The 26,526-nt window shown below is 39.1% G+C and overlaps 2 protein-coding genes across 2 annotated transcripts in view; one reads left to right on the top strand and one right to left on the bottom strand.

Moving 5' to 3' along the window:
* Positions 1-26,526, bottom strand: part of dek (DEK proto-oncogene) — a 379,089-nt gene that overhangs the window by 164,275 nt on the left and 188,288 nt on the right. The gene's annotated exons all lie outside the window — the stretch shown is intronic.
* Positions 1-26,526, top strand: part of LOC311275870 (neural-cadherin) — a 124,043-nt gene that overhangs the window by 57,702 nt on the left and 39,815 nt on the right. The window contains exons 2-8 of the mRNA XM_084385151.1: positions 10,430-10,618; positions 13,352-13,577; positions 14,993-15,197; positions 18,291-18,402; positions 21,888-22,137; positions 23,007-23,149; positions 24,688-24,860. Coding sequence (XP_084241277.1) covers positions 10,430-10,618; positions 13,352-13,577; positions 14,993-15,197; positions 18,291-18,402; positions 21,888-22,137; positions 23,007-23,149; positions 24,688-24,860 — 1,298 coding nt within the window. The remainder of the gene's footprint in view (positions 1-10,429; positions 10,619-13,351; positions 13,578-14,992; positions 15,198-18,290; positions 18,403-21,887; positions 22,138-23,006; positions 23,150-24,687; positions 24,861-26,526) is intronic.

Below are 26,526 nucleotides of genomic sequence, written 5' to 3'. Positions count from 1 at the left end.
ATATGGTGTGTGTGTTTATGTTGAATTGCCGTAAAGCAGTTTGTGTTTCTCGCTCGTTCTTCCTATTTCCAACTTACCGGGACGTTAGTCCCCATGTAGCAAGGTTGGTTTTCCGCTGGGGGGTGTGGGGAAAGTCACCATTCTCACCAGAACAGGTTATTTAACCATCCAAATGATTTCTAAACGGATTTATTACGTTGAAATAGTTGCCAAGTTCCCCTTTAAATTGCAATAAGTGTTTTTCTGTTCCTTTGTTTTACTGTACTTTTGATCAAATAAATGCAGCCTGGATGAACATTAGCCTATTTATATTTTATAATTTTATATTTAGCCTATTGTAAATTTATATTAAACATGAATAAACATGAAATCCCAAACTAATTTTTTTAATGCAGTTATAACCCTTTTAACTTTTAAACTCATAATTACTGCTTATTAATAGTTTGTAAGGTAGTTGTTAAGTTTAGGAATTGGGTAGGATTAAGGGATGTAAAATATGGTCATGCAGAATAAGACATTAATATGTGCTTTATAGGTACTAATATCCTAGTAATATGCGTGCTTATAAGCAACTAGTTAATAGTGAGATTTGGACCCTAACCTAAAGTGTTACCAAAATGATATATTGTAAAAAATTATAAAAGTTTTTTTTTTTTTTTTTTTTTTTTTACTATTCAATGTTTTTAAGATGTAGTGAGCACTTTTCTTTTTTCAAAGGAGGGCATCACCAAAAACAATTGGACCACTATTTAAACCTACAGTGAAACGAATGGAAATGGAATGGCAGGTGTCACATAAGAACATATCAGACAAGGTTGGACAGTGCAGACTTGACTGTTCTGATCAGTTGGCGCAACAAGAGCCACCTCCTCTTTTTGGTTTCACACTGCCCAGACTTACCACGGAGTGTGTGCGAGGGGACATAGAGGAGTTCTCTCGCCCTTTAATGACTCCAGGTCTGAGTTGGAGCACATCAGAGGTAATGAGACGTCCTTTGATATAACGGCTCCAGGAGAGTGAGAGAGTGAGTGTGTGCCCACTGGCAGGCTTCCTTTCAGAGGTGTGTGCTGGTGCTGATCGTGGTCATCATTATCGCACCTTAGTACTCAGCAGCCATAACCCTTGCACACACATGCAGAGCCTCTAATTGAGTTTCTGTGTTGTGCTGACTGGCCTTTGATTCGCCCACGAGTGGTCAGAGAAAGGTGCTTGCCTTCCATGTTTCTAAGCCTTTTACTATATCTCTCTTTATTTCCCTTTCTCTGCGGTCAGACAGTGTCTTAATCCCAGCTGATTTACTGACACATTCATCGACAGAACACGATTATGAAATTAGACATTACTTCACTTTGACCCTCTGTTGGAAAACCGGGTCTGTTTTTTGAAAGCTGTGCTTTGAAACATGGTAGCTGGTCCAAGCTGGTCTGATATTGACACATAGTTTAGTTGGCTGATTACGGCAATGGCCTCAGCTACACCAGCAACAAACCTGCCAACATGTCAAACCCCAACTATAACTACACCCATACGGAAATATATATATATATATATAGAGAACACTACTCGGGATATAGGGACATATATTTACATATATTACATTTCCGTATGGGCAGTGATTTTGTATGATCTAGTTTTTCAGTCAGGGTCCTTGACTAAGATTGTCTACCAGCTCAGTTAGGTCTCCACCTGCGTGTAGTTTAGTCGGTCAACCATTTGTCTCCAATGAGCCATTTAACCAACTGAAGAACCCTGATACAGAGAAAATGAATGAAAATGGTTCATTGCTGAATGATTTCTCAATCTTCAAGCTGAAGGAACTGGATGACATTTTCTTAATGATACTAATCCAAAATCTGACTTGTAATGCAGCCTGGAATCATAACCACACCATGTTGGTTCGTTTGGCCAGAGGAGAACTGGCACACTGACTGAGCCTGGTTTCTCAAGGCTTTTATCCCTCCATTTCTGTTACCGAATGAGTTTGGGTTCCACTGCCTCACTTAGTTGGGGGCACATAATATTATTGATTTGACTGTACTGACACTATTGAATGAGAACGGAACAATATCACTGTTTTCTACTGCACTGCTTCATAGCTGAATGAGTTCATTTCATATTTGATGATCTTTACACAGTTATTGAACGGAACTGAATCAACACTGAACTGACCTCAGCTAAACAATGACACTATTTTCTTTTTAGAGCTGCTTTACCGCTCTTTGGCATCATTATTTTTTTTGTTTATCCATGTAAAGCTGCTTTGAAACCATCTGTATTGTATAAAGCACTATATAAATAAAGGTGACCTGACTTTATTTTTAGGATATGGTTTCAGTTGCCATTGAAAGAAGGAACGGTTTGTGACCAGTTTTGGGGAGCGCATGTGTGTTTGTGAATGTATTTGTGGTTTAGATCAGCGTTGTGCTGTCCTGAATGGTGACTCCTGCTGTATTTCACTGTGTAGTGAGAATGTGTGTCCACAAACAGCCTCGGGGCTTTCAACCAGATCTCAGTTGCTGAAATGAAAAGGAAATAAACAGCAAGTGGAAAAAAGGGTAGCGAGAGAGAAAGAGAAAACACATCACTAAGATGGAGGATCTATCTCTTAGTCGTGTTGTTGCATTTATATGAGTGGTTTCTCTCCTCTGTGTAAGAGTTCCACTGCGCTCTCTCTTTTATTTGAAAGTCTGTTTTCCTTTTCCCCCCTGGTGTAGTATTGCTTGCATTTCAGATGACAGTGTATGAAATATATAACATGCCAAAGCTTTGATATAACAAAGAAGAGAATAGAACAGTTGCATTCGTCAGTGAGAGACAAGGACCGTGTGTGTGTGTGTGTGTGTGTGTGTGTGTGTGTGTTTGTGTGTAAGAACATCCCACACAGATGTCGGTTTGAAATCAACAGAACAGAGGAAACATAATTATATGTGTTTAGTTCCTCCCCTCATCTCTCTCTCTACATGCTCTCATCAGCGGTGAAAAATGGGCTTAATTAACCTGCAGGAAACTTTGTGAATGTGTATGATGTGTGGAAGCGTGTGTCTGAATTGTATTTCTTTTTCAACAACTATGTCTAAATGAGAGCGGAGGAGAGAAGCAGAATGTTGAAAGTGGCTTTGTGGTTGATTTCTCCCTGTAAAACATGTTTCAGAGAGAAGTGGATAAAATATTACTTGTATTACTATGCTTTTGACATTATAAGTCAGTGACTCCCAAACAGATATATATATATATACCCAAGAGGGTGCTTGGAAAGATTTCAATTCTGCTTTGTTAAACCAATTAATCAGAAAACTGACCCCAAACTTTTGAATAGTAGTGTAAAATGAACACATTTATGGTTAGCTATCAATGAAGGTGTATTATACAGTGATGTGCATTTATGAACAAGTGTCAGGGTGATGATATGAATAAAAGTGGGCCACAATGCGAGATCATTAATTAGGATGCGCTGTGCTTTCGTGCTTTGGCTGGGTCAGAACAGCCCCCACAGTCTACAAACACACACACAGTACTTCAATAATGAGGCCCTATCTGTCACACACTGCCCTCTATTACTGCCTACAGATTAGTATGCACACTTACACACCTACACTAACGACCATGCTCTCTTTCCCTTTGTGTGTGTGTGCGTGCATTTTGGTGTTTGGTTCATCAAGCTATAGAGTCCTTTCACCCTGCTCAGTGTTAGATAGCACTCTCTTGCTCATCATGAATGAGGCCTCTTTAATATCTCAAGAGTTTTAGACAACTTAGAGATTAGATGAAATGAGACATTTATGTGCTTCTTAGAGTTTTTTCACTGATCAAATGTCCTCACTAATATCATGTTTCTCTTTGGCAGCGTTTACACTTGGCATTGACATGCGACCTGTATCCGGATGTTGTCCACATACACATTGAAAAGACAAGTGTAAAAATATACCCGAATGTTGCAGAGCCATTCATTTTCTGTAAAGAACGCGCATTTTTCCCACCACAGCTGGCAACGTTCTCGGACCCATACGTTTCTCTGTACCGGTTCCATTACGGCATCTATCCACATTATTAGTAATTGCAGCCTCTTCATCCTCCTCATTTTGCGAGATTTGAAAAATGTCCCCTGACTGAAAACTGTTTTTAAAAGAAAACCCACCAATTCAGGTCGACTTTGCACTGGAGCCATCCTTTGTTTTTCTTTCTTTTTTTTTTTTTTTACTGGAATGCGAGATCCGGTCTGTTATCCAGATACAGAAGCCACTTGTGGACAGGTGTAAACGCACCGTGTCCTGATTGGCTTATGATCCGATCTGCTTGATCGCATCACGTGATCGCACGCCAAGTGTAAACGCAGCCTTTGAGTCTTAGAAGAGATCTCAACGTCTCCAATTGTGCTCAGTACACGAGTTCGCCTGACCATCAAGTCTTATTAGTTAATAGTAAACTAACTTGGCTTGCTGTCCTCAAAGGAGGCTCGATCCTCCTAACATTGCATAGAAAGAGAAATAATGGAATAGAGGAGGAGATATGGAGGTGGAGGGATGCTGGAAGAATTGTCGCTGAGATGGCTCAATAACTGCTGTTTATATATGCTCAAATTGATGATTGACAGGAGTGAATGAACTTACGTTTGGAACCTCCCTAACCTAAGTTTGAACTTCATGTTTTCCAAGGTGCCAAAGTCAGCAATCTCAATATGAACTCAGTTTTAAAAAATCTGTTTTATTTTTGCATTTCTCTCACTCTTTGAGTAGTCTCACCCAGAGGAATTTCAGTGTGGGGTTCATGAGAGAGGGTGACAGAAAGAGAGAGAGAGGAAGACAAAGGCCCTGATTTGAAAACTTAATTACATCCCTGAAAAAGCATGTCATCAGAACAACAATGAGATATACGTCGTTGACTGTTTAATTGAGCATGAAAAGAACTCTCTTTTTAGACCGTAACGCAAAAACTGCTTCTGCCAGGCCAGCAAGGGCAAGGCAATTATGCGAGCTCACTGGCGTGCTGTTTGGATGTCACAAAAACGTAACCCTGCAAAACGGAGACTTGACTCGGGGGGACACCTGCACCATCTCAGTCACCATAGCCCCTTTCACACAGAGATTCCGGAAAATACACGGATAAAGTGACCTGGGATTTGACCCGGGTTCATTTGATTTTGGTTCATTCACACTGCCAGTGATTTTCCGGAATCAGAGAGTGCGTTCACACACAACCCGTAAAAATCCTGTAAAGACACGTGACATCGACGTGACATGTAATGTCTCAGCAGCGTCTTCAGTTTGCTTATGAGCTGCGATCTCTCTCTCGAGAAGCCACGCTTGTGCATTTTTTTCTCTGATTCGATCATAAACTTGCGCTTTACGTACCGTTTCACAGCTGGCGAACGATCCCGGCTTCAGCGTCATCACTATGACACGGCATTATTACGGCTTTTGTTTACACAGCGCACGTTCCGGGACTAAACACGGCAATGTTACTACTGTAGGTTCCCAACCCGGCATCAATCCCGGGTCATGTTTGCGTTCACACAGAAGGCAATTTGCCGGCAATTTCCCGGGTTCAAAGCGCTGTGTGAAAGCGCCTGCAAGTCTTTCCCTATCCTGTGTGTGGGTGTAATTCCAGATCATCTGGTTTTAGGTTGTTTCTGAGAGGTGTTTTCTGCCTTCTCAGATTCTTTGGTTTGGTCCTGATGTAGTCCTTCCCAAACAGACGAACAATGGCACAAATTTTAAAGTCACCATGAAATCAAAATTGCCAATTCTTGTTGTTTATCCAACATCTCTTCTCTGATTACATGTCTTTCAGTGCCAGGGCTAGACAATCTTTCACATGAGCAACAATATCAAACCACATCAAATCAATTCCCCATGGACAAAATCAAGTCCCGCCCTACATTTCAATCAGATACATGTCAAAAAAGAGAAGACTATTGCCGTTTCTGTTTTATGCCAACGTTATCTTTGACTGGATCATTGAACAGTCAGTTGAACTCAAGAACTGGATCAGTCCATTTTGTGAATGAATCATTCTAACAGGTTTTGCTGACTGAATCAACTGATTCAAATAAACAACTCATTCAATCATTTAATTCATGCACCACTACTTTTTTCATTAATTCAAATTAATATTTAATATATTACTTTAATTCCAGTCTTCAGATAATTTGAAAATATTATATAATAATTTGATGGTGTTTTTTCATAATTTCTTTTGCTTCTGCTTCTGTCATTCTTCCAAATTCTTCCAAAACCAAATTATCTGAGCTTTATTATCCAAAGATTTGAGACTAAAAGCAGATACATAAATGAAGCATAAATTGATTCTGTTATTAATTATGGAAGGGCAAACTCAAAGCAATGCAATTTTCCTCTGTCGTTTGTGTCTTGCGCTCATGGTGAATCAACATTGATTCAGCAGTCCGTATCCACTCAAAGGCAATACATTGCATTCTTCTGATAATCTAGTGCCTTTGAGTTGCTTTTTTAGATGCAGACAAACATGATAAAAAAAGAAAAGTGGCACATGTTCAATGCAGCTGATGACCATTTTAAGTCTTTTTGAATGGTATCTAATTTTCAGCATCGGCTTATGTTACGTACTGTCGTCAAATTACCGTACACCAAATTAGGCCGAAAACACAACACAAACACTGCACGCACCATTTCTTTTTCTTTTCTTTTTTTAACACAACAATCCGTGACATCTTCTGTATTGATATTCAAATTAGTACAGAGCTTTGGGTGGACTTAGATGAAATTCACCAGCTATTTATACATGGAGCATATTATATCCAATGCTTTGCTTCACCGCCATCCAGGCTTAGCTTGGATTAGTGAGGCGTAAACAAATGCACAAAGGCCTTTGCGCTTTCTCCTCAGATTTTTTTCTCACGTTATCTAAACTAGCAAACTGCGATGCCGAAACGATCAAGCAATTGTTTCATTGTGTTTCATGCACAGAGCGAGAAAGATATCCCAGTTGGGATTCCATAGTGTTATTTTGAAACAAAGAGCAAAATGCCCAGTCATGAAACGAATAAAAAAACAAAACTTTCCATTGTTACCATTTGGCCTCGTTATTTCCATCCTAGCTAAAAGGCTTTTTTTTACCCTTCACTTTCCTCCCTCTCTCATTCTCGCTGTCCGAGGGGTGTTTATCTTTCTTCAGGATGTGGTGATACTGTGACAGCTGTTTTGGAGGAGTTAGAGGGTAGAGATCCCTCTGTTGAAAGCCTGGCCAGAGTTCCTCGGGTGTCCCTTGGACTGCCCTCTCTCTGCTGGAGGTTTTGTTGATTAAGCCTGTGGCCCATTAGCCTCTCAGGTGTGGGTGTTGGCCGCTGGGTTTTGATCCACATCTGTTGGACCTTTCTGTTGGGCTGCACACAGAGCACAGTGTGAGGTAGGAAGGGTCGCTTCTAAGGTCTTTGTCTACGTGGAGAATGTGGATCTTTAAAGACTTAAAGATGTAGAGCCTCTAATGTACACAAACAGTGTCTTCTCATTTTACATTACATACAACATTTATCTCACACACACACACACACACACACACATACACACATATCTGCTATCTGCTAAGGGGTAATTAAATGTAACAAATCATCTTTTATTTGAAAATTAAACAACATTTTATCAAACTTTGATTATTGCCATAACCTTTTAAACCACTTAGAAGATAGTGATCAAAGTACATTTTGTAAAAATCACCAAGTCAAGTTAATAATATATAGCCTATATACATCAGCATATAGGAGTCAAATTGGTCGACTTACAGGGACTCATCTCAGACTCACTCATTGAACAGTTCATCTATTGGTAAAATTATGAAAAGAATCAGTCAAGAATATAATTTTTTTCAAATCAAGAATGTCAAAATCAGAATGCGTAGTTCGTGCATAAAAAATGTCCGTCAAAACCAACATATGTTGAGCGATGTTTACTAATCCGGTAAAGTTTTTCAGTTGGATTGGCGTTTATTCTCTTTAACATGCAGTGTGAAGTATTTCACTCAGTTCCCTGATCATTCTGATTCAATTTAAGTGAGTGAAGAACAAATTTATATTTGCGTGCGTTATGTGTACGTTATCATTTCTGACAGACAGCATGTTGAAGCCACTCAGGCCGCCAGTTTCACCCTCTTCTTGGGAAGCGATGACGCATTCAAAACATTCGGTAGTGTGGGTTTTCCAGGAAATGCTTGCACTCCCTGGACCTCTGCTTCTCATAAATAGTGTATTGTGCACAGACATCAATGTTGGGATATTTAAATGATGTGCATTTGAAAACAGATGGATCGTATAATTCGAAATACTTTCTACACTGGATGTGGCGCGACGCGACAAATTCCCAACTGTAAACTGATGCCCCATTCTGTTTCTGACGTACTTCAAGCACTCACGCTACTTCTGATACAAAGAACAAATGGATTTGCAATGGTCGCTTTGTCTCGTCTAGTGTAGACAACTGCAGGCTGTTGCGGCGCATCCGGTTTAGACACTACGTTAGACAGTAAGTATTCAGTAAAGTGATTGATGCCCATGAGTTTATGTCAGCTTTCGAAAGTTTCCGGAATATAAAAATGTAATAAAATATTATTCAGTAAGACATTAAGATTCTGTTTCTGTTTATGAATGTATTTAGCATACATCTTGCTAGGTTCAGTCATGTAGACCACTGATCATTTATCTGTATTATCCTCAAACGTCAGTGAATCACAGCGGCAAGTGGACAGACACAGAATTTGATTACACCAACAGCAACATTAACAGGATTTACATGTATTTGCATAGAGAATGTCACTTTTTGTTGACTTTAACATGTGCAGTGATCTGTGGGGTTTTGTTGGTTTGTGTTTTTGCTCTGCTGGCATTGATGTGGTTTTATCTATTTGACTGTCTGTTCAACGTGACCTCCAGTCCATCCGTTTGCACAAGGTCTCCACAATCGCCTCACATCCTGACAACACAAGAGACGGGGAAACATAGTGGCAAGACACCCAAACCCCCAACCCTTATATCTCTTTTGCTCTCGTTGTGTCTTTCGTCTTTTCCTTGCATCTCCCTCGATCACTCTCTTATGACATACTCCAAAGCGTGGCTATGAAAAGACAGGAAGTGAGGGTAACGGTAGTCTGTTCCCTCTTGACAAGATGCTTAGAAGTGAAGTTTCTTCTTATTCTCACTGTTGTCTCACTTTTGCGTGAAATGCCAAAAACAACACGGTGCAAGTCTGGAAACTAGCAAACAACAGAGAGAAGAGAACACAAAAACACCCCAAAAAAGATATTTCTGTTCTGTTAAGTCCTTTCTTTCTCTGTCTGATCTTCCGAGGCCGTCTGAGGGAGCGGATCGTGTCTCTGACAGAAATCTTCCTCAGGACATACAGGCGAAGTCAGAGATGACGTGTTCTACAGAAATGTCATTTCTCTCTTTTAGCCGAGCGTCCTCGGGCTGAATGAGTCTGAAGCCGAGAGGCGTCACTGAACTCAGGGTGGCTGAAGGCTTTCTCTATCCCTCCTGCTCTTTTCGCAAGTATTGAGATTAGAAGATGTGCTTTCCGGGGCTACAAACACAACACTCTGGCCTGGCAGATGTGTTTGGGATTTTTTTGCTGAGATTACAGAGATTATGAACAGCGTTATGAGCATCCTTCAAAAATAAAACAATGAAAGTGATAAAACAAGAAGAGTATCATGAGAGGGAAGATGACAGGCCTTGAATTTCTCTCATTAGGGCCTATGGTTGGATGGATCGGTTGCTCATGTTCTTGATCTAGAACCACAATAATGCCATTCTGGCAGCGCATATGTGCTTCAGATGATCAATGCAATAAATCATAGTTCTAATCGCAAGAAGTGGAACGCATGTCAAAATGACTTTTACCAAACTGTAAATGGTTAGTTCATACAAAAATTTAAATTCTGTATTTACTCACTCTCATGTTGTCTTCGCACGTCACGCAAGCATTTGATACATCCATGTTTAGTACAGTATGTGCGTCATTGTAAATCTGTTCATTATATAAAGCCATTGTGTCTCTTCAAAAGACTTGGATTTGGATTAGACCACTCAATTTATTATTTTTACAATTAAGATTTTTGATATTGGATCTAGTTTAGAGGAACTAAATTAACTTTATATCGCGAATCATATCGTTTACATCAACGATACATATCGTCGTATTTTTATATCTCGATGTAACAATGTATCATTACACCCCAAATTATTATTATTATTTTCAAATAATTTAAATATTTTTATTTAGGAGTTTGAATTATCATCTTGCAATTCTTGTTCCCATATTTTCTGTATTTTCTGTATTCTGTATCTATATCAATGGTATATATACCATTTGTGCAAAAGAGCTATAAAGCAGTTTTTAGTATGTGATGCATTTCTTTAATAATTCAAAACATGTTTGTCTTTTTCTCTCTCTCTCTCTCTCTCTAGGGGATGAATGGTACCTGTGCCGGCTGACTCTGACCCTCTCCAACCTGTCAGATCTTCAGTGGGCCATGTTCCCCTATCCCTACCTGGCAGCTGTGGGCCCTGACACTGGTGCTGGCTCTGTGGTCTACAAGCTTGTGGCCCGATCTGGCGATGGCTCAGTGGGAACAGCTCACTTCCTATTGGTTGATGGTGGGTTTGATGGGTAGACGCTTTAATCATCGGAAAACTGTCAATACAATCATGCTGCCAGTAACAACACTGCCCCACTTTAGATAGAAAGGGAATTAGACTGATGCCTCACATGCAGACATGCATTTCATGATCAATAATTTTAACCTCATGCATTGTTTATGCTTGAAACTCAAAAGGTTTAGCTAACACACTCAGCTTAGGTTTGCGAGAGAAATTCACAGACTTAGGAATGTACTGACAGGATGTTTAAAGTTTTTTTGTTAAATTTTCTTTTCATTGGATGGAGTTGCCATGAAATCATAATGAACACCATAGACACGCTTTTATTTTGAAACAATGGCAATGACGTGCCTTTTTCATTAGCCAGTTGGTTACTGCTGTAATCGAAATAGCATAAAGCACTAAGTCACTAATGTAATCCGTGCCGTTTCCATAGTTATTCGTTCCTGTTTAATGTACATGATTTAGTGCACAGAGACCAACAAAGGTTAAATGAATTTGACGCACTGTGGAATTCAATCTACAGTAATTAGTCAAAAGCAAATTGACCAAATGTTCTTTAAACATACAACATATGTGTGCATGCTGATCTATGTGTGTGTGTTAGGACAGGTGTGTTGTACTGGTTTTATTGTACCTCTAGGACATCTTCAGAAAATCATAACCTCTCACAATGGCTAGTCATTCATCATCTGATATGTTGTGACATTACAAAATTACTTCTCTGGTCCATAAGGATTTATACTCTGCTATAAATATTCTGTCTCTGGTGATATTACACTCAGATGTTTATAAAATCTGGCTTTAGGTGTCTTTGCCTATAGCGCTCTTTCTCCAAGTTTTTGATCAGTCAAGTAGGCAATTTACAATTTGGACTTACAGAAAGATTTACTTGCGCTTGCAAGAAAAATGGTCTTAATGTTTCAGGTAAACATAGATTATAGAAAATATAAAACGGACAGTTCGGGTCTTGGATGCTGATGGGTCATTACAGCATTTCAGCCATGTTATGTTTCACAATAAGTTTGCTTAATAACATTTTAATGAAAAATTGCGTCCTTAACAAAATCAAGGCTGTGTTATTTTATGAATATTTTCACAGCTAAAGGGTTGCAGGCATTTTACTGTATGTTGTGCCTTACAATATCCTTTAGCCTTGACTATATTCATATAGTAGTGTAAAGGCAGCTAAAATAGTTACAGCACACTAATCATATTTCATTATGCAATAAATGCAGACACTATTGTTCAAAAGTTGGTAAGTTCAAGAGGTTAGTTTCTTTAGATTTCTGAAGGATCGTGTGACATTGAAGACTGGATTAATGACTGCTGAAAATTCAGCTTTGCTATCAAAAGAATAAATCAATTTTTCAATATTGAATATTTTCTATTAAAATATATTCTATTTTCAATCAAATAAATGCAGCCTTGGTGAGAAACATAAAAAAATCTGACCAAGCCCAAACCTTTGAACGGTTTGTATGCAAAAATAACAATAAAATCATTGATGTCAGGTAGATAAAAAATGTTTTTCTTTTGTTTAGTAGCATGTAATTTTGTATACCTGAATAGTCAATTGTTACATCAATTTTACTTAAAACGTAAAACAAGAAACTATCCTGTTCCTGTCTAAGTGGGCAGTTCTTAGCCTGAATAAGATGCAAAGTGGAGATAATGGGTATAGATCATACATTTCTCATCATTATCATTAAAGTTTTCATTATTCGAAGAGAGCTTGTAAAGACAGAATCAAGCATGATTCTGAATCAGAACCTCTGCAGATGAGTCTTCAAGCAGCTGCAAGAAGGGCAAGGCAGAGCGGGAACAGCTGGGAGATCTGCTCCGCCTCAGCAGCTGTGTTCTTCATCCACTTCCTCTTCCTCCAATCCCAAATAATGACACGCTCAAGGGGACAGCGGTTAAAATGAGCTCTTGTCTTGCTATTGTCCTGAAGGAGGAACAGAGGGGAGCATAATGCTCCTCACACACATACACACACAGATGCACTGAACTACAGCTGGCAGAAGGGTCCCTTACTCCTAATGTGTGTAAAAAGACTTCAAGGCTTTTATGACTTTGTAATCCTCTTGCACTTTGAGCTGAACTTTACAAGAGTTGCTCTTTTTAATGTGCGATTATAAACAAGTGCCATATCACAGTTTTTTAGACGATTTTTTTCTACATGCCACAAGTCATAATTTTAAAATTAGGCAGGTTGTTCCTACTATGCAATACATTTTCATGTCCCGATAATAGGCCTATATGTCGTAATATACTTCATATACTGGATAACATTTTTTTTATCTTTACATCTAAAATGTATATATATATAGCCTATTTAAAATTATTTTTGAAAATGTAAATTTTCTGTTGACCACAATCAGTGTTATTTTATTATGATTTATTTACTACTATAGTATATATTAATATTTTGAATTACCTTTTATTTTATAATGTTATATATAATATAATATAATGTATTATTATTATTTTACTTTGAGTAATTTTAGTACTTCAACTTAAACTGTTTATTTTAGTTTCTTAGCTTTTTATGTTTAAGTTTTTTTTCATCTAATATTTTTATTTTATTTTATTTATTTTATACTGTATAGTATATTATTAAAATATTTTCCCCTTAGACTTAACTTACAATTGTGTTTTATTTTATTTTATTTTATTTAAATAGATATTTAAATAGACCCATTAAATGGGTGTGTTTTGTTGTGACAGGTGGGGAAGATTCATTTGAAGTGGACCGAACAACAGGAGGAGTGAAGACCACAGGGCGACCTCTGACCCACAGTAAGGAGTACACACTGACCGTCCAGGCCGTGGACCCGCAGGGCAGGAGGGGCCCGCTCGCCTCTGTGTTCATACTGGCCGGCTTCCGGCCCCCTCAGTTCACCAACACCACCTACACCATCTACATCCCAGAGAGCACTGGGGTGGGCCAAGCGTGAGTACAGGAAACTATGTGTTAGTGGGTGTGTTTGTGTGCATCTGCGTGTAAGAAGATTCGAAATTTGCTGCTCATTAGAGGGTAAGAGAAGGATTGTGTGAACGTGGCCAACTCTGAAGCTTTATGTGTCATCTGTTGCATGAAACAATTCGCCTGGAGGGATAGCGGAGGTTGAGAGAGGGGGGACAGAGTGAATGGAGGGGTTGTGGCAGAGAGGAGGAACACAGATGCATCATTTTGTCCCCAGGCTCTGAATTTGAAAGCGTGTTCAAATTCAAATATTTATTAAAAGAAACTTCTGGATAAACATGAAGAGCAGTGTCTGAATTTCCCCCTTCGGGCACTGGCACAGACCAGAGCATAATGATCTGTGTGGAGGAGGAGAGGACAACTAATCGTGGAAAGAGAGACATATTAAAAAGAGAGACGTATTAAAGAGTGTGGAGGGGAGATGACATGGGAAGAGAGCCAAAAAGTATCACCATATCTCAGACATGCATTATTTCCCATTTTCCAAAATCTTGTGAGTTGCCTTGCCGTCTGCTGCCTACAAAAGCAGCTGCATTCTAAAGCCCTGTTCACACAGACAGTGTTTTTATTATATATTATTATATATTTTATTATATATATTTTGGCCTCTAATGGGCAATTGTTTTTTGGTGCCATTCTGGCAAATGGCCATAGCTTTTGAAAATAATTTGTATGTTTTCTTGCTGCTTAAAATGAACATTGTGCAGGCTAAAATGTGAATGGGGCTTCAGGGAGCATTTGAACTTAAATGGCTATTTCTTAAAAATAATTCTTAAAGGGCTAATTTGGAATTTGAAATACTTTTATTCAGTAAGGATGCATTAAATTGACCAAAAGTGACGGTAATGACATTTATAATGTTACAAAAGATTTCTGTCTCAAATAAATGCTGTTCTTTTAATGTTCTATACATCAAATAATCCAAGAAATATCATGGTTTATTTAAAAATATTTAGCAACTGTTTGTAACATTATAATAAATAAATGAAATAATAAGAAATGTTTCTTGAGCACCAAATCAAGGATCATGTGACACTGAAGACCGGAGTAATGGCTGCAGAAAATTCAGCTTTACATTCACAGAAATAAATTACATTTGAAAATATATTAAAATATAAAATTTTAAATTGTTATATATTTATAATAATTATATTATTATAAATTGTAATATAGTAATATGTAGTACTTTTCGTATTTTGATAAAATGCATAAATATATCATTATAAAAATAAATACTGTCTTGCTTGGTAGCTCACATTGTGTTTGGAACAGAGTTGGAAATTCTATCTTCTCAGAGGAGAAATTCCTCACAATTCATAGTACATGTACATGAATTAAATGCTGGCCTGTGCACTGAATCTGTTTCCTGTATGTGTCTGTAGGGTGGCGGTGGTCCAGGCTATCTCTTTCCAAAGGAAGAGTCTGTCCTATATGCTTCTAGTAAACCCAGGCAACCTGTTCAGCATAAACCAGGAGAGTGGCGCGCTCAGCCTGACACGTACTGTGGACTATGAGAGTGGACAACATCTCCATCACCTGCAAGTCAGAGCTTCTGAACCAGATACAGGACTGAGCAACATGGCAGAGGTTAGCATGGCACCTTTACCTAGCTATCTAAATATGATCTTTCCTTTGATATGTATTGCTCTTACATTTATTGGTCTTAAACTAATTATAATTTCTTCAGATTTAAAAGCATTTTTCAAAAAAATGTATCTCCAAATGTACATTTAGGTCAGAAGTATACAACTAGCTCTTTTGTGGCTTTTTTTTATTTATTAAACGTCTTAAGGCCTGTTCACACCAAGGACGATAACTATAAAGATAACGGTAAAGATATAGTTCTAAAAAAAATTCTCAACATTAAATAGCAGAGTTCACACCACAGCTATAACGATAATGGCACAGAGAAACTATATCATTGGAATCACTTTCAGACTGATTTTATCCAGCTGAAAACATTGACAGTCAATCAGAATCCATCCTGCTGTAACAAGCTTGAAGCGGCAGACGAGCAGGCACTTAGAATAAACTGAATGATATCATCCGCTGGTGTGTATGCGGATATAGTTATCTTTAATAGTTATCATTCTTGGTGTGAAAGGGCCTTTAGGCCTGACATTTTGATTCTGTATGTGTGGCTGTCAGTCATTCGCATCCAGGCCTTGTACAATTTCATGACACATCTGGTTCTTTCAGAAGAGAAAGTTACATATGCTTTGATAAACACAATAACACACATGTGCATAAAGGTACACATAAGCACAAACAGGAACAAACATACACATATCAGCAGAAAAGCAGTAATGAGAGATTGTGTGGCACTGAGGCCATCAAACACGCCACAGCTGTGGCCACTTATGAGACTTGGTGGTGCATGTGTCTTTATGTGTAAGATAAAGTGATGTGACAAAGGCAAAGAAATATAACAGATGTTTGATCTATTTTACCCATCATGTTGTTGTTGCTGCCGTTATTAGAGGCGCAAATGTATTTATCCGTGTGTGCGTGTTGTTCACACTGTTGTTGTTCCATGTTGATCTTCTTTGTTTGGCAGAAGTTCCTCCAGAATAATTGAGTCCTCTTGGTGGACTTGGCTGAGACACAGTGATGTGTAACTTCGTCTGTGCCAGCGCCAGTCACACACACACACACAAACACATTTTAGATAATTGTCAGAGTCACTGCCCCCTGCCAAATCATTACACCATCTGTGAAGACGACCATGAGTAGGACAAGCTAGAACAGAAATTAGATGAAACAAAATGAGAGAAGAGGAGAAGAGAAGAGACCAGAAAAGATAATAGACAAAACAATATCAGAAAAAAAAGAGAGAACGGAGATGACTAAGGTGAGAAGAAAAGAGTGTCTAAATGAATAGACAACAGAGAAGAGAAGAGGTAAAAAAAGACAAGGTGAGAAGAAAAGAGACGAGGCAAGATTAGAAAAGAAGACACAACACAAAAAAATGAAATGAGACTAGAGAGATGGAGATAAAAAAGACCAAATGAGTTGACGACAACAGAAGAGACTAAAGACAAAGGTGAGATGACGCAAGAGGAGAAGAGAAAATAATGAGACGAGAGGGGAGGAGATTAGATGAGACAAGAAAAGAAATGAAGAGAAGAGTGAGCGTCTGTCCTCTTAGCATGTGAAAAATAATTTCATAAATAATGATGAAGCTCTGCTCTAAGACTCTTCATCCCTTTTAGACCCCGGTTGTTGTTGTTATTAGCAGTAATGCTCCTCCAGCAGCAGACATCAGATTCATTACTGCCATATTCAACCTCTAGCAGCCATGAAACAAACAGAACGTTCCCCTCTGTTGGGCAGGTGGGCAGATTCCCGAGGGACGAAAGCAGGGAAAAAGAAACCTGTAATGCAGCGCTACATGAGCTTTAAGATGCTGTCCTGACGGCTTCAGAGCTGTATGGTCAGCTATGGTGCTGTGTGTGTTATGTGTAAGGAACTTTTTCCTCTTGGCAGTTCTGCTCCTCTGAGATAAGCAGTTTCGCGGGACTCTCCCTCACCATGACTAACGCTCCCACTGAGAACACGTACCTCGCTTTCCCTCTGCCTCTGTTCGGTCAAAGTCAAATCCTGTGCCAGTATTCAGTTTGAATGCTCACAAAATCGCTGCACAGAGAGAAGCCTGAATGTAGATACAGGGCCTCCATAAGCTATTATCTGAGCTTCAGTTGAGATCTGCTACATTAAAGTCTACACACTGAGTTTGACTGCGGTTTATGTGTGTTTGTGGGGTGGTTGAGCCATTTGCATTCAGTGGCTTCTGCCACAGCTGTTCTGTTCTGCCTCTGTCTCCTCTTTTAATGTTATTCCGTGTTTAATGCTGTTCTTAACCGAAAGCCTTCAGAAAGACAAGCGACTCAGGACATTAACTGTGTCTATACTCATGCAGGGTTTTAGTCCCTGTAGAAAACATAGCCTCCTATACAGATATTTAGCTCAACCATCTTTCTGGAAGTTAAATTGTCTGTCATATACTGAATTGTAATTAAACATTTTATTTAAAAAAATGCATTTGGTTACAATGACAAGAAAATATTTTACTGATGGAATACCAGTGATAATACCAATCCATCAAGTGATAATTTGTAGCTCACTTACTCTCATAAAAATGCAAATATTGGCATGTTTTTAATCATTTTGTATAGCCATATGAATTTTGCATGGAAGGTCAGTAAGGACTCTGAGTATGTTTGCAGAGGTTGTGTGATAAATAATCATTATCTACCATTGTGATGAGATGGTTTGCTAATATTCTGTCTTGTTCTGTTTTAATCTGTCAGTAAAGTATTGTAATGTTTGGTATTTTTAACGCGTCATCACAAGATTCTGTGGCAAGAGCTATTTTAGTCTTGAGGCATATAACACAATAGAACAGATAACAGATTTCTATGTCAACTTAATGTAAAGCATTTTAAATCATCCATTAATGTTCTTAGAATTTGGTAAAAGACATACAATTGATGGTTAATGCCTCTGCACTCACCCATCAATAACTCTATTCAAGGCATTTTGATGCTTTAAAATTAATTAAATATAACTTGAGGAAGCTATTTGAATGTTTGGAAGGAGGCTAACCATTCATGTTTCCATACTTGTCCACATAAGTAACGTCTCTCTCTCTCTCTCTGTCTCGTTTTCTTACTTATGCAGGTTGTGGTTCACATCACAGATGAGAATGACTGCACACCAGAGTTTATGCACTCCATTTACAGTCGAGACAACGTCCCTGAGACCACCCCAACTGGTACATCATTACTGCAGGGTGAGTGTCTGTTTCTCGATTTGTCTCTCTTCCCATCTCTGTTACCGTCTCACTTTCTGTCTCTCTGTCCATGTTTTTCCCCCGGCGGTCCGGCTCTTGAGGCAGGTGCTGTTGCCGTTTGCTCTGCGGGGGCAACTGTCTCTTCTACTCAGTCCTGTAATTATGAAATAATTCATTATGGCAGCACTTTCTGGGTGGTAAATGGATTGTAATCAAAGCCAGCTTGGTGGCTCCCAGGCAGAGGAGCTTTTCTGCCCCCGTCTTCCTCTCCTCTTCAATCTCTCATCATCCTGACTACCTCTGTCAATCTAGTCAGGCCATCAATCCTCCATTTTGTGCTTTGCTGACGTTGTTGGCTCTATAACCACAGGTCAGAGACTGTGACCCAGCAATAGGTGAGGTGGGTGGGTACGATGAGGTGGGGGGGGTACGACCCCCTCCATATTCTCCAGATAATCATTTCTGATAGAGACAGGCAGCTCTGAAGAAGAGGCATTCGTGACCTCCTCCTCTAAAACACAATTATTAATAAGATGGGACCTGTTTATCTCTCTGTGCCAGCCCTATCTGCGATCATATCGCTGTAATTGAAGGTGTTTTAGTGGCTTAAAAAACATGAATGAGTCGTGGTGTTGCGTTTCAGAAAGAGGCTTGAGTGCATTAGTTTGAATAAATGTTAAGTAGCCCTAATTGCCCATGTTAAGGCAGACATTACTATTACTATTGCTTATATTTAACGTTTGGGATTTAAAATTTTTAAACACTATTTTTGCTACACGCTTAAATGATACCTCAAATTTTCTTAAAGAGAGGTGTGCTACTTTTCTGAGCAACTAGGTTATATAATTAGGGATGCATCGATTGGATTATAAATCTGCCCAATTATGCCATAATTATTTTCATGTTAGCCAAAATTCTGTACTGTTTTGTATAAATACATTTAAAATAAAACAAAAATCATTTATTTTAAATGCTACAAGTGATTCAGTATGATAAATGAATATTAATTTTGAGATTTGCTGAAGATTATATTGAAGTGTTCATTTTTTCCCCCCTAAAGAATAAATTTAAGTGAGTATTATATGATGACAAAGATAGTCTTAACATTTGTTAAATATTCAATACTATATACAGGTATATCCAGTATTGACTGATGCTAATAAAAAAAAAAACTTTAGCTATTGGATCCATTATGGAACCAACAATATGGGCAACATTAAGTGTCTCTAGTAAAAATTCAATAATTACATTGAGGAATGCATCTGAGCCATATCTAGAAACCAGAAAATCAGAGAGACCTCTGGGTGAGCTTATTTGACATGGGCACCTTAGCAACCACATAGCAACATGTTAAAAACCACTTACAGGCAAAAGCAGTTAACAACATAACAAATATGTGAAATAAAAATGTAAACAAACAAAATTAACACAGTACAAAAAGTAAAACTAAATCTGTTGATGTTGGACTATATGTGTGAATACATGCATGTGTCCTTTTCATCTCTGATCCAGTTGTATTAACAGTCTCCAATCTACTGGTTATCTTAGTATTGAACAGAAGCTAATGAGCTTTGTGCTCAGAGGCTGGGAGATTCTTCTCACCCAGTGCTCATCTGAGATCTGAAGCCCAGAGATGCCCACCATTACAAAGCGCTCCTCACCTTCTCTGCAGAATCTTCAGTGAATAACGACCCTAAATTTAGACTTTGTTGTCCACAAGTCTGCGACTCTGATGAAAAGAAGCAGAAAAGAGAGAAAAGCAAAGCAACAAGGAACAGAAGTGAGTCAGATCTGGCAGACAGCATGCTTTGTGAGGCAGATGCACAAATCTAGAATGCCAACTGCATTTATGCAATTCAATTATGTTTACATATCGCTGCGCCGAGTGAAAACATGCACTGTTCGCTTTCTGCCGAATGCAAACAGAATGATTCCTGCCTCTGATTCCAGTTGGCTCTTCTGTTTTAGTGTGGTAACGCAAAACAACTTTCTTTTTCTGTCTCTGTCTTCTTTCTCTTCTTGTTTCGTCTCCCTCGCTCTCTTTCTCTCGCTCTCAACATGTAAAAGCAGCAGGTTCACACAAACACCAGCTGGGGCTGTTATTTGCTTATCAAATGTGTTCTGTTGTGAGCGGGGAAAAAAAAGGAAAACACGGAGCAATCGTCGACTGTGCAAAGCCTGGCAGAAGGGAGAGAAGATTATTATTGTTGTTTACCTTAAAATGGGATTAGACTGTAAATTGGGTGCCGGCTTTTAATAGGGCCTAGCAGGAAGAGAAGTGCAGAACGCGCTCCAATTATCGCATGGAAAACTTCTCGGAGAGGATTTAGCGCACGGCGAAGCAACGCACTTAAAACTTGCCCAACCTTAGCCCACCTTCCTTCCAGCCTTCCTCTCTCTTTCGCTCTCTCTCTTTCCCAAGCCGCCTAACTGGTATGTTTAATTTAGCCCTGGTCTCTCGTTCGCATGCATTAAATATGGTAATAGGTAGCCCTAAGAGACAGTGTATTAGGGCTTGTATTTTTAATGAAGCTTCTGTTTGAATCCTGGCTGTATGACTTTGACTTTATATGCTTGCTCGACTGCTCCGACTCTTGTTTTTACGCGTGCGAGGCGCTGACACCCACCCTTACCCACCTGCTTCCTACCGCCGCAACAAGTCCTCGGCTTTTTTCTGCTGTACGTTGCTACATTTGTGGGTGCTAGCTATTTGCCTTGGAGATTAGAAGTCCGTCATGTGGCTGTAGTAAATGAGTGTGCTGGCTGGCTGGGTGTGATGACAGCTTGCCTGCAGTATAATGATACAGGACGTCTGACTTTGGCTGTGGGCCTAATGACAGCAAAGCCTTCCTCCACTTTTACTTTTGATCTGCTTCGGTCAACAGCAGCTTTTTACCGTGCCACTGACAGATGGGCACTTAAATTGATCAAATATAGAATTGGCCTCCGCTACATAGTTTTAATTAATATTGGCTCTATTAATATGACACCGTACGTAATTTAAAAAGCACTTAGCACAAGAAGTCCGACAACTTCAAACAAGATGGTTTTCAGTGTTATACTGTGTCCTAACTAGGTAAATCTCACAAAACCCTCCAAGATAGATAGATAGGTTTTAATAGGTTTAATTAAAAAGTATTTTCCAACTGGCTGATTTTGTTGCTTTTAATTGCATGTTTAGGACACGCCGATACGCACACAAAATCTTCCAAAAAACCACACAAGCATTGGTCATAGTGACATTAAAGCTTGTAATTGATTGTGAATAGCCCCATACCGGAACATTCCAGGCCTAATGAGAACACAACTATCTGAGAAAAGCATAGAGATGATTGAGAACTGACATTTGTTTTCAGTGCCTGACCCAGAACAGATCCCCGCCAAGGTTGCCTTCACCACAATTTACTGCTGTGTTATTGCTAGCTGTTGCTTTTAGTCAACGTGACCTGATGTATAACATGGCTCTTTCATCCCTCTCTCTCTAGTTCTGGCACGGGACTGTGATACGGGCCTGAATGCAGAACTTTCCTACTTCATACAGAGCGTGGATTTTGACATCTCATCTCAGGGAGTGGTGAGCCCCAGTCAGAGGCTGGACTATGAGAGACCCAACCACATGTACGAGTGCACGGTGGTGGCCGTGGACAAGGGAACGCCCCCTCGCACAGGCACAGCCTCCATCCGGATCCGCATGGCCAATGTCAACGATGAAGCCCCTGTCTTTTCACAAACTATGTATGATTCTTTTCCTCTTTCTGGTTTCCTTTTCTTTTTGTTTGCTACCTCATTATTGCAAAGCTTTCTGGAATGCTTTATTCTATATATCCTATATAATTGACCGTTGATCTCTCAATTCACTCAACAGCCTCTTTCTTTTCACATAGTAAGTTAATTTAAACTCAAACAACCTTTTTTTTTTTTTTTTATGACCGGATGACTGTACATTATCCCACTTTTTTCACATCTACTTTGCAAATAATTTGATATAAAAAATAATATATATAAAATAAATAAATGGACATTTAAATTTTTCCCCCTGTATCTCTTCCAACTGTCTTGGAGTGTCTAAGAATATACAGATATGAGTTTTACACTGTTTCTCCTCCACAATGGGATTTCATTAGAGCAGAAGCTAGCAGAGGGTCCCATGAAAGCTGGGCGTCATGCTATACGGCTCTGGCATTTATTGAATGTAGCCAGAAGGAGAGGTAGACATTTGGTCCGAATCAGCGGAAAGACAACAATCACAGTGTAGCAAGCGAGCTGTACACAGACACACACACACATACACACACACAGGCTCTATTTCAGTACATCGTCTCCCTTGGTAAGAGTTTGGGAGACACATAAAGGAGCTGGTGGTGGTGTATCATCATTAGAGCTGCAGTTTGTGTGTGTTTGTGTGTGTGTGTGTGTGTGTGTGTGTGTGTGTGTGTGTTTATGTTAGGATTTGCTCTGGTTCTTCTCAGTGCAGGGACCGCATGGTTGTTTGTGTGCGCCCTGGGATACACTTCAGAGGCCGTGTTGGGGAAGCAGATGGTGGGTCTGTGATGTTCTTAGCCTGATCTGTCTGTCTTTCTCTCTCTGTCTCCCTCTTTCTGCAGATATAAAACTTTCCTTTCTGAAGATGCCGGCCCTGAGACGTTAGTAGCCATTGTGCATGCCAAAGACCCAGACGGTGATGGCGTAACGTATGCCATCACCGGGGGTAACGAAGACAGCAATTTTGAGCTGGACAACCAGAAGGGTGAGTACAGTCAAGTGGGATGCAAACTCAAAACTAGTTGCTGTGGCCTTGGGGATGGTGTCTTTAACAAGGACATCCGAAGCCATCAAAAAAACGAATTTCCTCTTCCTGTCTGCTCAACACTCTCTTGTCATCCATCATTCAGCTCACGTTTGTGGTATTTGTGGGAAAAAACAAACACCCCTTGTGTTGTTTTTGGTCTACAGCTCTTGTTTTGTGTGTGTGTGCACTTGTGTGTGAATGTAATGTTTGTCTGTTTTCAAGCCTGCCTGCCTGCCTGTGTGCTTTCAGTTTCAAGGTTACATTTGTCTGCAGTGTTTGCTTTTCATTTGTTTACCAGCACATTTTATGCCTGAGAGCTGAAAAACAGGAGTATGCTAAAGCTCTCTCCTGTCTTATCAGCCTCTCGGCACGGCTGTTCCACCACCCAACCCATTACAGGCCAGAGCAGAGAGATGGCCTGTGGCTTTAGCACTCAGAAAGCTGCGTGGAGTTGTCACTTCAAAGATGCAGCAGCACTTTTTTTGCACACAACCCCCTGCTTTTCAGTTTTGTGAATGTGCAGCCATTACGGGTCCATTTTGCAATATTGTAAAGCATGATTCACAAAAGCAGTTATCTTTCATTCTTTTCAGAAATTAAAGTTTTCGATTCGAGAGGTTGTCACCTTGTGTGGTACGTGCCTGTATTCATAAACGGGCCTAACAATGACTTATTTGGTTGTACACCCTTGTGTAAGACAAGTGCACATACTTTTAAAAAGAGTTCTATATTTTGGAAATAATACACTTTAAAATACTATACTTCAGTGTGAACTGAATGTAATGTTTTTTGGCACTTTTTGTCATCTTTTATTAACTGTAATTAATTAGTTAATTGTTTTAGATTAAAATGTATTATTGTTTAAATTCATATTAAATGCAATTAGCTGAATTTTAAAGTGCTTTTTGAGCCACTAAAATAGGACTTAATTACATCTTGTAATTTCACAATTACTTCTATTGTCTTATGAAATATAGTTAAAGTATACTGCTGAATGCACCGACAAGCCTTCATTATAAACTAAAATATATTTTTATGTCATTTCTATTGATATTTGTAATGAAGTTGCTATTTAGTACATTTCAAATATATTTACTTTAAATTTAATATTGAAGACACTATGGTTAAATTTATAATCAAGTTTTTTACATGGGCTTTAGTGTGTTAGTCAACACAAAATAAATAGGTATACTTTGACAATGATTAATGATTTAAAATGTACTTTAAAGTAAAACCGTTAATTTATCATAACAAAGTGCAGTTTTTAAAAGTGTACTTTAGTGTGTTAAGGAACATACTTATGGAAGTGTACTCTCTTTAAGTACACTTAAGTGTCCTTTTATTTCATTAATATTTACAAGTACAGTTTTTTTTAAACATATACTTTTCAAATTTGAAGTACACTGCAAGTGCACATTTAACACAATCGGTTGAGCACACATATTTTTCACTGGGGCAGTGAGATGAGCTAAAGTGTTTTATTGAATTATTTACAGGCATCATCAAACTGCGCCGTAGTCCTCCTCCTAAACTGCGCGGGCCTCAGTATGTCCTCAGCGTCACGGCGACCGATGACAACGCAGCAGGCGGGCCACTCCTCCTCAGCAGCTCCGCCCAAGTCATCGTTGGCATCAACGACATCAACAACAACAAGCCAGTATTTGATGAGGTGAGGTTAAAAAATGTTTTTAAAACTTTGTCAAAATCTGATTTTAACAAGAGAAGAGATATATAAGTTGAAAGACCACAAAAGTGTGTGCAGGAGAAGAGTCTGACTCAACCGGTGTTGATATGAGTAAAGAATTCAAATATATTCTCTCATTAAATCTGCCTAGCATCAAGTGCCTTAGGCTTTTAATACCAGTGACACTGTGAACACTTCAGTAATAGCAGTGTTTAGAGACAGAGATTAAGTCAACGGGGACAAGAAGTAAAGAATGATGGATAGGAGTTGATATACAGAAATGATAGAGTGGAAGACAGGCTGTAAGATAAAGGATAAACAATGAAATACGCCTACTGATGACATGCTCAGGCTCGTTTTATCACCCAATCACTAAAGACACTATGGAAATCAACTAACTGCACAAGCACACCCGCAAAATCATATCTGAATGCAATTTTCATCCTGCTATTCTTAATTTTCAGTTGTTTATGAATGCTAGATTGTGAAGGCACTGAATTGTGTGAGGCAACTGAATTGAATCAACAGCTGCTTATAGCTGAATTGAACTTATTTCATAACTGATCAACTTTACATAGTTATTGAACTGAACCAATCTCTGAACTGACTTTAGCTCAATGAGGACACTATTGATTTTTTTAGAGCTGCTTTTGTGTTATATTCCTGTTTACCACTGTAAAGCTGCTTTGAATCGATCTGTATTATTTAAAGCGCTATATAATTAAAGGTGTATTGACTTGATTTGACTTGAGGATGTAGCAGACTGACATGATCTGACATACTTTACTCAGACTACAAACCTGATACCTGAATTGGCTTTTCAAAATGCTCTTCCTGAATACGTTGCTCATCTGGCTAAAAAATAGCTATTTTGTGAATTCGCCCCAAAATGAGCAAGTAAAAGAGAGCAAATATTAAAGAGCATGTGGAAAAGGAAACACAGCGAGAAAGAGACAGGTGAAAGCAGAGCTGTGGGAAGAGCAGACAGCTGGCAGTAGGAGATCTAAAGGCTCTTGGAGGTCTCCGGTGGGAGAGCTTCTCAGCGCAGGCCGGTGGTGCAGGAGGGCTGTGTGTGAGTGCGTAGGAGGCAGAGCTGTGTCCCTATACACTCTCCGTGAGCCCCACAGGCCCTATTTCTGCTGCCGCCGCCGCCGCCACCTCCTCTGCTGCTGCCCATGAATATTTCAAGGGGGAATTACTCACCGGCACAGGGGATGCATATGAAATAGAAGCACTAAGTGAGCCCCAGGGGCAACATCTGGCCCTGTTCCTTCTTCTCACTGTCTCTCTCTTTCTCTCTGTGCCTGCCCTGCTGACCATTCTCTTTCACTGGTTCTCAACTGGCTTCAAGAGACTCTGATTTTACATCAAGCAGTGGCTCAACACCAAACTTCTTTATTGTTCAAAAACGTGCTTAAATTCAAACATTGATAGTTATTTAACCTATGTATTTATTAGAGGTAATTTTTTAGTATTAGCATGAGAACAGATCAGCAGTTTTCCTTTTCTATAGTCTGAGTGTTTGGTTTTTAAATGTCTCTTGAATTTAGATGGTTATATGCTCTGCATAGCTAATAATTAATTGCACAAAACGCATTTGCGACACTCAATAAACAATAAAATAAATTAGAATATTATGTACAAAGAAAAT

Source organism: Rutilus rutilus (genome assembly GCF_951802725.1).
Source record: "Rutilus rutilus genome assembly, chromosome: 17".
In the NCBI taxonomy this organism is placed as follows: domain Eukaryota; kingdom Metazoa; phylum Chordata; class Actinopteri; order Cypriniformes; family Leuciscidae; genus Rutilus; species Rutilus rutilus.
This window is presented reverse-complemented; position numbering and strand designations above follow the sequence as displayed.